Here is a 12,279-nt window from a genome sequence, read left to right as displayed (position 1 = left end):
ATCCTAATCTCACATACTTAGGAGTAAGCTCTATTGAATTCAACAGGACTTTTTCCAAGTAGACCTAGTTAGGAATGAACTTTTGCATGGGCATCTATAGACGTTTTCCTGCAATTACCTATTTCTGTACTGCCACAATATAAACTCATACAAACAAGTCCTCCTGGGCTACTTCACCCTCCACCTAGACAGCACAATCGCTTCAATTCATTTGGAACAGGTTGTGCTGATCGATGTGAATATTTAACAGTGTCAGAACTGTGTCTGTAACAAGGGCATCTCATATAAAGCCTTGATGCAGTCTTGTGTCCACAACATAAGCAATTCAGTGACAAGTGACACAGAAAACATTTAGCTGAATTAAGCCAGAAAACTGGCCTACAGGGACCAAATAAAATGCCCCCCCCCTGAATACTGTATTTAGATTCCTCGGAAGGAGAGACCTTTGTTAAGCAGAAGTTAAGGTCACAGGGTAATGTTATGCACACACCTGAGATTCAGATACCTTTTACATTTTTCAAGAGCAGCAAAAGCAATACATTTCAATATTAAAACACAGTAAAGTCTTGCAACTGGATTTTGGGATTTAAAGGATTGTGGAGAGCATGGATTAATGAAATGTGCCACTAAGTAACTGAGTTCAATTTTATGTAGATGGTTGCTATGTTCTTGGTAAAGTTGGGGGGTAGATCAAGATGAACACCTTGCAGTGTTCTAGCAGCCCACCCAAACAATCACAAATTTATGGCATTTATGGCTCACTCCTTTTCAATTCCACATAGCTCTGTTTTTCCTCTCCTGTCTGGAGCACACCCCGCCTCATTTAACATTCTTGTAAATATCATTATTATTTATTCATATGACACCATCAATATGCAGGTGCTTTAGAGAGTACAGGAGGGCAAGCCCTTGCCCAGAGGAGCTTGAAATCCATAAATCTGGCACAGGAGAGACAACAGAAGTGGAGGGAGAGGTAAACATGGAAGAACTGGCATTTAAGATCAAGCCATGGTTGAACCATGGGAACTAGAGGGTTCTGCCAAAGGAGGATTCGTGCTCTTTCTCGGTTCCATTTTCAGCTCTGTGAGTTTTTCAAGGCTCAGATTAATTCTACTTGATCCAACTTTTACCCAGATCCCTTGCAAAAGTGGACACTCACTCTCTTTAGGAGAGGCTATTCCATTGGGGTGGGGGAGAAATGTGACCATGGGCCTAAATAGGTTGGCAACCTATACTGTAGGACGGAGCCAGTCTAGCTTCTCTAAGGAGGGAGTTCCAAATTCTGGGAGCAGCCACCAAGGTGAGAGGGCACCCGCCAAACATGTCTGTGAGTGTGGGCAGGACTTAGCCTTTCCCAAAGATTTCAGAGCCCAGGCAGATTCAGAAGAATATGGTCCAGCAGATAACTTAGGCCTAAGTTGTATAGGGCTTTTAAAGTCATAACCAGCACTTTGAATTATGTGTGTAGAAACAGACAGGTAGCCATGGGGCTAGCATTGTCAGCCTGTGATCCACACATAGGTGAAAAAAAACCCAACAACATTACTGGTTTGAACAGAGATATCGGATTCTTATCTCATTATACATGATATGCGATCTTCAGCCATCTCAACCCTTGCTTTTTCATGCAAAACCATTTGCAGTCGTTTTCGGTCATCAACAGCTATCAGTCAGTCAATCACCCACTTCCACCACCCTTCTGAGTGATCCCCCCTCCCCTCCCCATCCCCACCCCTTCTCTACATAAGTGCCTGGGGACTCCTATTTCACTGTATCTGAAGAAGTGTGCATGCACACGAAAGCTCATACCAAAATAAAAACTTAGTTGGTCTTTAAGGTGCTACTGAAGGAATTTTTTTATTTTACTTTGACCCAGACCAACACGGCTACCTACCTGTAAACATTACTTGGATCAGTCCAGAAGCGACTGCAGAGGCAGTGGAAATCAAACCATGCAGCTGGATCAAAGTTATCTGATCCAATGAGCAAGACAGGCTGTTTCAAAACCAACACCCTTTCCTTTCATGTCATGGTGGCACTTGCCAACACGAGCACCATGGCTTCATAAAGGATTATTTTCGTTCTTTTGTTTAAAAAAACAAAGAAAAAATGAACCACACAGAAAAAGCACAATGCCAGTCACAACAACTGAAATCAGTTCTGAACGGTAATTCCTTAGCATAGGAGCTGAAGAACCCTAATGTAATTCAATTATTGCATTTTTTTAATGCTCACCAAGGTTTTATAAAATAAAACGGAGCCATATGCAAGGCCTGTAAACCCACCACCATGAAACCAGACGAATGAGGTGGGTGTGCTAAACAATGCATTGTTGCAGGTCTATTATTCTTCAACTTTTCACTTTCAATCAAGACACACATTTGTAACTAAAAAGCTGCTGAGAGCACAATTTCAAGGCATCCTCTGCATGTGAATTAAATTGGGCCTCAATTCACTCTCTCTCTTTCTCCCAGTGCCCTACTCTCCCCACCCACCCCCAGCGCAAGTAACAAGAGGCCATTTTCTGAAGGTCGTCTGAACGATTTCAAAGGCGATAACAAATCAAAATGTTCCCTGCATCTAATATCAAACAGGGCTGATGCCAACTCTTATTAGAGAAATCGGATTCAACCCCCCTCCCCTTTACCCAAACACACACACATCCTGCTTTGAAGTGGAAAGAATGCCGGGATCAGAAATTACTCGAGAGACGGTTCTGGCTGTCTTTGAAGCTTTCCTTTGATACCACTATTTCTTCTCCTCACTTATGCTGGGAGGCAAAAAGCTGCCTTTTCTTATTGATATGGGGTAATTAACGAAGTCAGAACATTACCATAACCCAGGTGGCTTAACAGGGCAATTCAACAGAGACACCCCCTCCTCACATTCCTTAAGCATTACCTGGTGCAAAAAAACCTATTTGGCCAGGTAGCACTGCCCATTCCAAACTTGTCAAGTCATGGCTCTTTCCCCACTTCCAGCGCTTGTACAAATGCAGCGAGTCACGACTGCCAAAGAAATACTAATGCAGTTTTTGTTTTGATTAGCAGAGCTGGGTGAGCAAATTAATGGCTCGGGTCAAAGTCTGTCCCAAAAGGATGAGCTGCAAGAAGTCCGTTAGTCAAGTATCTGAATGGTACCAGCTAATTGCCTGTCATGCTTGGACTGTGCCACTGGCAGAGGTGGGGAGAGTATGCCTGAAAATATGGGTGGCATGAAGCCACTTGTGCTGCTATGTGGCCAATTAAAATGCATCAGTCTGTGGTGGAGCGATGGGCCAGGATAAACTGCAGGAGAATCAGAGCCAGAACTGGTTGTAAAGTGAAGACTGACAGGTCCCAGTTTGCATCCAAAAAGAGGGGGGGGGGAAGCAGCAGCAGCAGCACAGAGTAACTGCCACAACACAGGTTGCTTAACAGGGTAATTCAAGTGAGACTGTGATGAAACACCCACCTAGTGCAAAAGGCAAGAAGCAATTCGCTTTGGCATGAAAATTTCCTGTCCATCTTTCTTCGTTTCTATTTGCATTTTCAATAGGAAGAACAGGCCCCTTTCATGGTTAAGACAAGAGTTTTGATTTTTTATAATCTACTTTTCTTTTCTCTTAGGACATCTCTCTCAACCACTGGCAGCGAGAGTGGATAAACTAGAACAAGCTTGTTCAACATCACTTAAGTGGTTTCCCCAATGCAGGTCTGCAAGAAGAAAACCCAGCTATGATGGCAATCACTCAGTCCCAAAAAGGTGCAGTTAAGAAAGCAATACTGCACTAGTTCAACCAAACCTCTCCTCACTGTCACTGCAGCTGAAAAATGATGTGTGGATCTTCAGCAAAATTCCAACTCAGTGCTACAAAAAGCACTGAAACAAAGCCATAAAATCAAGGCCCAGGGGGCCAGTTGGCCCCCCCCCCCGGGAATATCTGGCTCTTATATCTGGTTTTTGCAAGTAACTGGGAGGGGGGGCTAGCTGGAGTCTCAGCCCCCGGGTGAAGCCTCTAGAGGAGCTCAATTGAGACTCCCAGCTTGGGGGGGGGGGCTTCCTCCTCCTTGCAGCTCCAGAGTCTAAAAGTGCCAAGTGTCCTTCAGCATCCTCCTGTGGACCTCAAGCTGCTGAGCACCAGAGGGATGCTGATTTGCAAGGGGAAGCAGGAAATCTTGGAAAATGATCCTCCTTCCCCTTTCCCCCTCTCTGTTTTTGGAACTGTGTACGAAAGAGAAATCCTTGAGAAGGTTGCTCGCCAAGCAAAGTTGAAAAGGGGAAGTTTCATTGCTTTCCTCAATGTCTCAGAGATTAGTTAAAGAGATCAGAACACCACCTCCTGTCCTTTCTGGGGACAGATGCTTTTGTCATGCTTAAAAAATTTACATGTCAAGTTCACAAGATAAGCACTTTTGAGTATTGCTTACTTGGGTGTTCTTTCTCTCTGTGTCTCTGTGTCTCTGTCTCTCAGTGTGTGTGTGTGTGTGTGTGTGTGTGTGTGTGTTGGATCTAGAGGACAACATAACATGTTTACACCATGTGTATACATAAAGAGTGCACTGCTGCATACAATCAGCTACAAAAAATGAGTCGTCTTTATACTGAAAATAAAATACCTGCAATGAAAGAAATGTGATGCCCTTTGAATATGAAGCACTTTGCATTTACCGGTATCCCTTCCTGTAATTTGGAAGGAAAATGTAGCCAATCCACTCTAAATTCTTTAATTGCAGTGGTTCAGCAGCCAGCAATTTTTAAAGAAAACTTGTGGAGTATTTTTCTTTTACTTTATTCTTTAGAGTAGATATGGCCAAACCTGGCCCTCCAGCTGTTTTAGGACTACAACTCCCATCATCCCTAGCTAACAGGACCAGTGGTCAGGGATGATGGGAATTGTAGTCCCAAAACAGCTGGCGGGCCAAGTTTGGCCATGCCTGCTTTTAGAGCCTTAAACTGCAAGCCTTTACTGCTAAGAATGTCCCACTGAATTCAATGGAGCTTACTCCCAGGAAACTGTGTAAAGATTCTGCAGTCTTATACTGCAATCTTAAGCATTTTTATTCAGAAGTAAGTCCTACTGGAAATTATCATAGTTTCCATTATCTATCTCTCTATCTCCATCTCCACCTCTATCATACAGTCATAATACTTAGAATTTGTCAAATGATCTATTACTCTCTGATGAGATCTGCTTAAGGTTGAATGAAAGCCAGATACACAAACAATTTTACTACTTGGAGAGACTATCTCTTCTCCAGACTCTTTAAAGCTACTTTTATGCCCTTTATGAACAAATGTGTTGAGAGATGTGTGTGTCTGAGTACGCAAACACACGTGGAGGTGTATGTGACAAACTGGGTCTTTGCCCTGGGTGACAGGAAGCCTAGTTTCAGCCCTGGCTCTTGGAATTCCCTCACCACATGCCACAGTCCCTGCTCAGCTACCCTCAGCCACCCATGCCACTCTCCTCCAAAGCCTTGCTTTGTGCCCTCCTTGAGTGTTTTTGCCTTGCTGGACTGTGCCCTTGAACTCTGATAATGACTCTTGCATGCCTGGAGGATACAGAAGTATGTGTTGTGTAGAATCTAACCTACTGCACAAGGTAAGAGTTTATTTTCATTGCTCTACCCACTTCTACCTTTGGCTCTGCCCACCACTGGCATATGACCCATGGAAGGTTGATGAGAAGAGAATGTAGCCATTGGGCTGAAGAAGGTTCTTCACCCTTGTCATATGCTTTACTGAATGAGTCACCATGAGTCCTCTGTAAGGATCTGAGACTCCCCATATAAGCCTGACCCAGGATAACTCTGCAATACAAACTTATGCACACATGAATTTGATTTCCATTGGAGCTTTTTTGAATTCTGTGCCCCTTTCGAATTCTGTGCCCCTTTCCTATACTATGATAATAATATTTATAGCTTCATCCATGTGTCTGGCATTTTATGGAGTAAAAGAAGGTCTCTGCCCTCAAACACTTACAAATCTAAATGAAGACTGAAGAAGAATTTGGATTTGATATCCCACTTTATCACTACCCTAAGGAGTCTCAAAGTGGCTAACAATCTTCTTTCCCTTCCTCCACCACAACAAGCACTCTGTGAGGTGAATGAGGTTGAGAGACTTCAAAGAAGTGTGACTATCCCAAGGTCATCCAGCAGCTGCATGTGGAGGAGCCGAGACGCGAACCCGGTTCCCCAGATTACGAATCCACTGTTCTTAACCACTACACCACACTTGCGTGCTCTCTGACTGGTGTATGTGTGTGTCTTTAGCAGCTGGAAAGGTAGGCTTTTGTAATCTTACTAATTAAGTTATTAAATGTGTATTCTGCCCTTACTCCGAAAAGATCCCAGTATGGAAAAATGATAGCAGATGGCACTACTCAAATACTCTGCTACAAGCTCCTTCACAAGCTTTATTTTATTTTAGGACATTTCTACCTTGCCTTTCATGTATGCTCACGCATACCCTGCCCCCACCCCCCACCCCAAAGCAGCTTCCAGATTGAAAACACAAAAATTCAATAAGTACAATGTTGTGAAGATTAAAAAAAAATGACTGATTGCAAGTCACCTCAAGCACTTGCTGGTAAAAAGGGATCCAAGTGTGTTAAATTCATGAGATACCCCAGCTCCACTTTGAGGTGCCAGATAGATTATTATCTCTTTTGCACATTGAAAAGAAAAAGAGGATTTTTGGACAGTCATTTATATTTTATTTTACTGGTATCTTAAATGTCTGCTTCACTTGTATGCTCCCTTACAAAGGAAGTGAAGTGAAGAACCTTCTTTAGATGGGTGAGAACCAGAACTGTGTGTTCTGTGTGGAAGCGAAATGCATCCCTTAAGGTTCCCACCTGACAAAGCTTCCAGGAGAAACATGCACTGATGCTGTCAGTCAGTTCCAGGAGAAGAGTGGCACAAGTTTCCCCTCCTTTCAGGACATTCCAGAAGCTTCTGCACATGTGCCGTGTCCCTACCTCAGCCTGTGAGTGTTACTAGGCAACCCAGTTTAAAGCCAGGCCAAGTCCATCTTTGGACACCTTTTATTTTCTCTCTAGTGGGAGAATCTTTTACCTGAAAAATGGAATTATATGTTCTTTCCAGCAGAGCAGATCCACCCCCCCCCACTGCCTTTTAAATCCTAAGGAGAGCAAGCAGCTAAGGAACTCAGGGGTCAGTGCGTAACACAATGTTGTATGTTACAAGAGATTCGCTTTTTTGAAAAATAATTCTGTCCTCATTATAACATGGCCTATGGGTGCCAAGTGCTTGTCTGGTTATAATGAACCTTGTATTTTTAATGGGTTTTGTAATAAGGAGAGAGAGGTCCAGAGGGGCGGGGGAATAATGTGAGAGACAGGAGTGCTTAGTACTTGTTACTGGCAAAAAGGTGAGCCTAGGTGGGTGTCTCAGCAAGAGCCCATTCCACTCTGAAGAGAGAAAGAAACCAACTTGAAGGCTGTCAGGTCCCATTAACATCCTCTAAAGCTCCACAGAAAGCCATATGGAGTGCATGCAGTCAAGAGAAATTAGGGGTTCAAACCAGGTGATGTTTTTTTTCCCCATAAAGCAGATCACTCATGGAAGCAGGTTGCACTTCCTTAATAGCTGCCATTCAGAATGCTGTGGTTACCATCAGATTAAACCAACACGGGACAAGTCCCTGATTTCTCATCAGAAAGAGGTTTTTCTTATTGAATGGAAAATTGATGTACAATTTCCTGGTGGCTTGGTGGTGGGGGGAGAGAAATCCAAAGCCTGGGCAACTGATGTGCCCCAGCAATAGTAGATACTAATAATGATGCAACATGGGCCTAAGGCAAATGTGGAGAACTTTTGGCCATTCAGAAGCTGCTGAATGATAATTTCCATCAGCTTTAGCAAGCATGGGTAATGGTACTTGCTGTCCAGCAACATCGGGGGGGGGGCAAGGATCCTCACATCTGGTCTAAGGGCTGAGGACATAGTAAATCAGGAGAGAAGTTATCTAAAATTAAAAGTGGGATGCTTTACATAACATTTAAATGTTATGTAAATGGGATGCTTTACATAACATTAGGACAGCTTCTTGGGCCAGAGATTTGCTCTTCTGTAATTGTTTGAGCACCATGTTCCATATAAACATCCATAGCAAAGGGAAATATGGAAGAGGCACTTACCTTGCCATCGTCAGTGTATACATTTTCATGATACCCCTTGACAATTGTTCGGTCAATGAAGAGGCTCCGCATTACCACTATGACTTTTAACACTTTTCCTAATGTAACCTGTCAGGGGGTGAAGGGGAAGTAAATGTGACAAAAAAAAGACAATGGTAAGAAACACATACCCCATAATTTAAAAGACTGAAAAGCAAATGGGGGATTTTCTATATGAGCATCAGAGAAGAACCCTTTATTGATAGTGTTTAGGTTCTGAACTATATATTATGCATGTCAAAATGACATCCCCATGTTGAGTTCTCCCCTCCTCCCCACCAATATTTAGGGTTATCCCCAGCTCCTGCCAACCTAGCAGTTCGAAAGCATGTCAAAGTGCAAGTAAATAGGTACCGCTCTGGCGGGAAGGTAAATGGTGTTTCCGTGCGCTGCTCTGGTTTTGCCAGAAGCGGCTTAGTCATGCTGGCCACATGACCTGGAAAAAATGTCTGCGGACAAACGGCGGCTCCCTCGGCCAGTAAAGCAAGGTGAGCGCCGCAACCCCAGAGTCGTTCGCAACTGGACTTAACTGTCAGGGGTCCTTTACCTTTACCTTTTTAGCTCCTAAATACCACCATTTTGCAAGTTTTTCTGATTCCAACAGTTCCTTTCCAACAGGGAGGCTGATGACGTCCAAGCCGGGGAGGGGAAAACTTATGTCACAATTACTTTCCACATATCAATTCTATCCCACTCTTGAACCTTCAACTATGGGTTTGGATATAGCAAATAGCATTCAGCATGGATTTATTAAAAGTATATGCTGATGTCATATTTGGGTCAGAACTGAAGCAACCTCATCCTGAGTGCCAAAGTTAAAGTTGAGCTTTGGGTTACCAAAACCAGAACAGCAACTAATCTGGAAATAAAGCACTACTAAATCATGTCTTTTGATTTTGAAAAACACTGGCAAGTAAAGGCTGTGAAATTTCTGCATTTCACAAAATGAATAAATAAAACTAAAACAGAGCCCAAGATAAATGCCAAAATAGCCAGAAGCCTCTAGGCTCAGCTGCTCAAGAGCAAGATGGAAAATGATAAAGTTGAGTGGAGGGTTTGGTGAAGAACAAGAGATATACAAAAAACCTCACTTGATAAACACAGTGATAACAGTGTGGTATTCTCTACCACAATATAATGTGTTGAAGTTTATACTGTTTTGGAGTATAAGAAGTGACAGCTGTAGCTGTGCAGAGAAAATAAAAGACAAGCAGATTAATTTGAAACCTTCAACACTCTTTCAGGGGAATTTTGCTTGATAAAAGTAATAGCACAACCTGACCTATACTCCTAGATATAAGGAAGGAAATAACTTTCTATAATGTGCATTCATTTCTGCTGAACACTTAAGCACTATTTGTGCATGAAAACACAGTTTTTTTCTAAAGTTTTTACAACAGGCTTATTAATATTAAAAGCTTCCAGATCTGTGCCAATGTTGTATTGACACTGGAATTCCAGCAGCTGTTATGTTGACTGGAAAAGCAGAGGCACAGCATTTCAGCAAATGATGGTGGTTTTGGAAATGAGGAGCAGTCCTCTGGGATTATAGATGCCACTTCCAAAAGGCAGGTGACAGAAGGGAGAAAACCTGAAGCTCTGACATGCAGAAATCTTGAAAGGGTTAGCATGTTGAGCAGCTGCAATTAGCTTTTCAAAAATGACTCAGGTTAGATCTGTAGTCACAACTAGGTACCAAAATAGGATTGAGGGTTCACCAGAGTTTTAAAATGGTGTTAATGGCTTGCAAAAATATTGTTCCCATTGTAGAATATGGTGTTGTGCCAAATGAGCTTTTAAACTTAGCTTTTGACCCGTTTACTGCATTTCCCAAATGATTCAGCAGTTGGTGGGAGGTGCTTTATCTGACGGGGAGCATCTGAGAGCAAAAGTCACCAATGATACTACACCTCTTAAAAACAGTCATGAGGGTCATTCCACACCAAATCACCTGGTGCCATGTGCTCTCATGACTCAGAATTTCTTCAAAAAAAATTATGTGTAGATATGAGATAAGCTCAAAATAATATTTAAAGGTTTCTCTCTTCCCCCTTCAAGGATCAAATAAAAGAAATAAATTCGTGTTTTGTGGTTTTATTTCAGCAAATCCAGCAAACAGCTCCATCTAAACGCCATTGTAAAATGCTCACACTGAGCTCCTTCCCCTCCTTCCCCAGCAACAGATTTGGTCTCTTCCAACTCTGTGATTCTATGAAGCTGCTTGCATTGCTTGGATCCAGGATTGGGTCAAATTGGAAAATACAGATTTGTTAGATCTTGAAGGAAATGACAACAGATTTGGATGGCATGCATACCTGTGGTATGATAAAGGGAAAGTGCATAAAAGATTCTATAATCACATAATCAGGAGATAACTTTTAAAAGTATGGGGAAGATATAAAGATTTATTAGAACAAAAGACTCCATGGTGGTTGTCACCAACGGAAGCAATATCAAAGTTTTTTGCTGCTCCACAGAAGTGGACACGGAGCAATGGATTCAAACTGCAAGAAAGAAGATTCCACCTAAACATTAAGAACTTCCTGACAGTAAGGGCTGTCAGGCAGTGGAATTTGCTGCCAAGGAGTGTGGTGGAGTCTCCTTCTTTGGAGGTCTTTAAGCAGAGGCTTGACAGCCATATGTCAAGAATACTTTGATGGTGTTTCCTGCTTGGCAGGGGGTTGGACTGAATGGCCCTTGTGGTCTCTTCCAACTCTATGATTCTATGATCAATTAAAAAAAAAAACAGGAGAGAAAAATGACTTACATATAGAGATCTTTTTATAGAAATAGAAGGGAAATTAAAATTGAAAGATTTTGAAGAGATTTGAGATCACGTTAATGATTGGTTGCAATATTTTCAAGTAAATGAGGTTTTTAAAGAAGATAAAAAGAAAGTATTTAGCTATACACTTTTCTAGATTTCAAAGAGAAATTGTAGAGGATAACACTAAAAAATTGAAGAAAATTTATAATTTGTTAGAATGGGAAATCAAAGATGAAGAGGTTAAATGTGTAATGATTAAATGGGCACAAGATTTAGGACACAATATAGAAATGAAAGATTGGGGGAAATTATGGAAAGTCAATTTAAAATGTACTGCTTGCACAACTTGGAAAGAGAATTATATGAAAATGATGTACCGATGGTATTTAACTCCTGTTAAGCTTGCAAAAATGTATAGAACTAGTTCCAATAAATGCTGGAAGTGTAAAGAGAAAGAAGGTACATTTTATCATATGTGCTGGAATCAAAAATCAAATCAAATCAAAAATATATGGGAAATGGTATATAATGAATTGAAGATGTTTAAAATATTTTTTCTTAAAAAACCAGAAGCATTTCTGCTCGGTATAATAGGACAGGAATTACCAAAAGAGTGGGAAAATCTGTTCATTTATGCTACAACGGGGGCCAGGACTCTCCTAGCCCCAAAATGAAAAGAGGACAAGATACCAACGAAAGAAGAATGCCAAGCCAAACTTATGGAATATGCAGATACTACACTTGATCTCTATTTTTGGAAACAGATGAATGCCCATTCTCTACTAGAGCATGGTGGGCTGCCCTGAGATACTGGCTCAAGATCTCAGTATTTGGCCCGGGGAAGGGATTATTTCTACATTTAACCAACGAGGAGTTTATCATCCCATGGCTGAAAACTATGGCCAGAAAAACCACTTCGACTGGACTGCCACCATCTCTCTTGTATCATCTGGGCTATGATACTGCCCTTGAATCCCTGAGGCAAAAGCTTTGGGACATCTCACATAGGGACATCTCACATAGCGACTTGAGATCTAGATCTCATGTAATTTGTGGCCCGGAAGCAGCAGGAATCCAATATGGGTACAACTTTCAGATATCCTCATATCTTAGGAACCTGTCTGTACCAACCTATCGGTATTTATTTACCAAAGCCAGACTATATGTAATTCCATTGGCAGTGCTAAATGGAAGACTGAGAGGCATCCCCTATCAGAATAGGCTTTGTTTATGTTCTCAGGACGTTGATTGCAGAAAGCGTATATTACTGCATTATGGGCAATATGAGCAAGCAAGGGATTAACTGATCAATCCCCTACTGGCA

The 12,279-nt window shown here is 41.9% G+C and overlaps 1 protein-coding gene across 2 annotated transcripts in view; it reads right to left on the bottom strand.

Annotated features, from left to right (window-relative positions):
• Nucleotides 1-12,279, bottom strand: part of MED27 (mediator complex subunit 27) — a 176,050-nt gene that overhangs the window by 27,248 nt on the left and 136,523 nt on the right. The window contains exon 5 of one of the 2 annotated variants that reach the window (XM_035112590.3): nt 8,150-8,257. The exons of the other annotated variant lie outside the window; for it this stretch is intronic. Coding sequence (XP_034968481.1) covers nt 8,150-8,257 — 108 coding nt within the window. The remainder of the gene's footprint in view (nt 1-8,149; nt 8,258-12,279) is intronic. 2 annotated transcript variants of the gene reach the window in all.

Source organism: Zootoca vivipara, chromosome Z2 (genome assembly GCF_965207765.1).
Source record: "Zootoca vivipara chromosome Z2, rZooViv2.hap1.1, whole genome shotgun sequence".
Taxonomy (NCBI): domain Eukaryota; kingdom Metazoa; phylum Chordata; class Lepidosauria; order Squamata; family Lacertidae; genus Zootoca; species Zootoca vivipara.
Note: the sequence above shows the minus strand (reverse complement) of the source record. Positions and strands in the feature narration are given on the sequence as shown.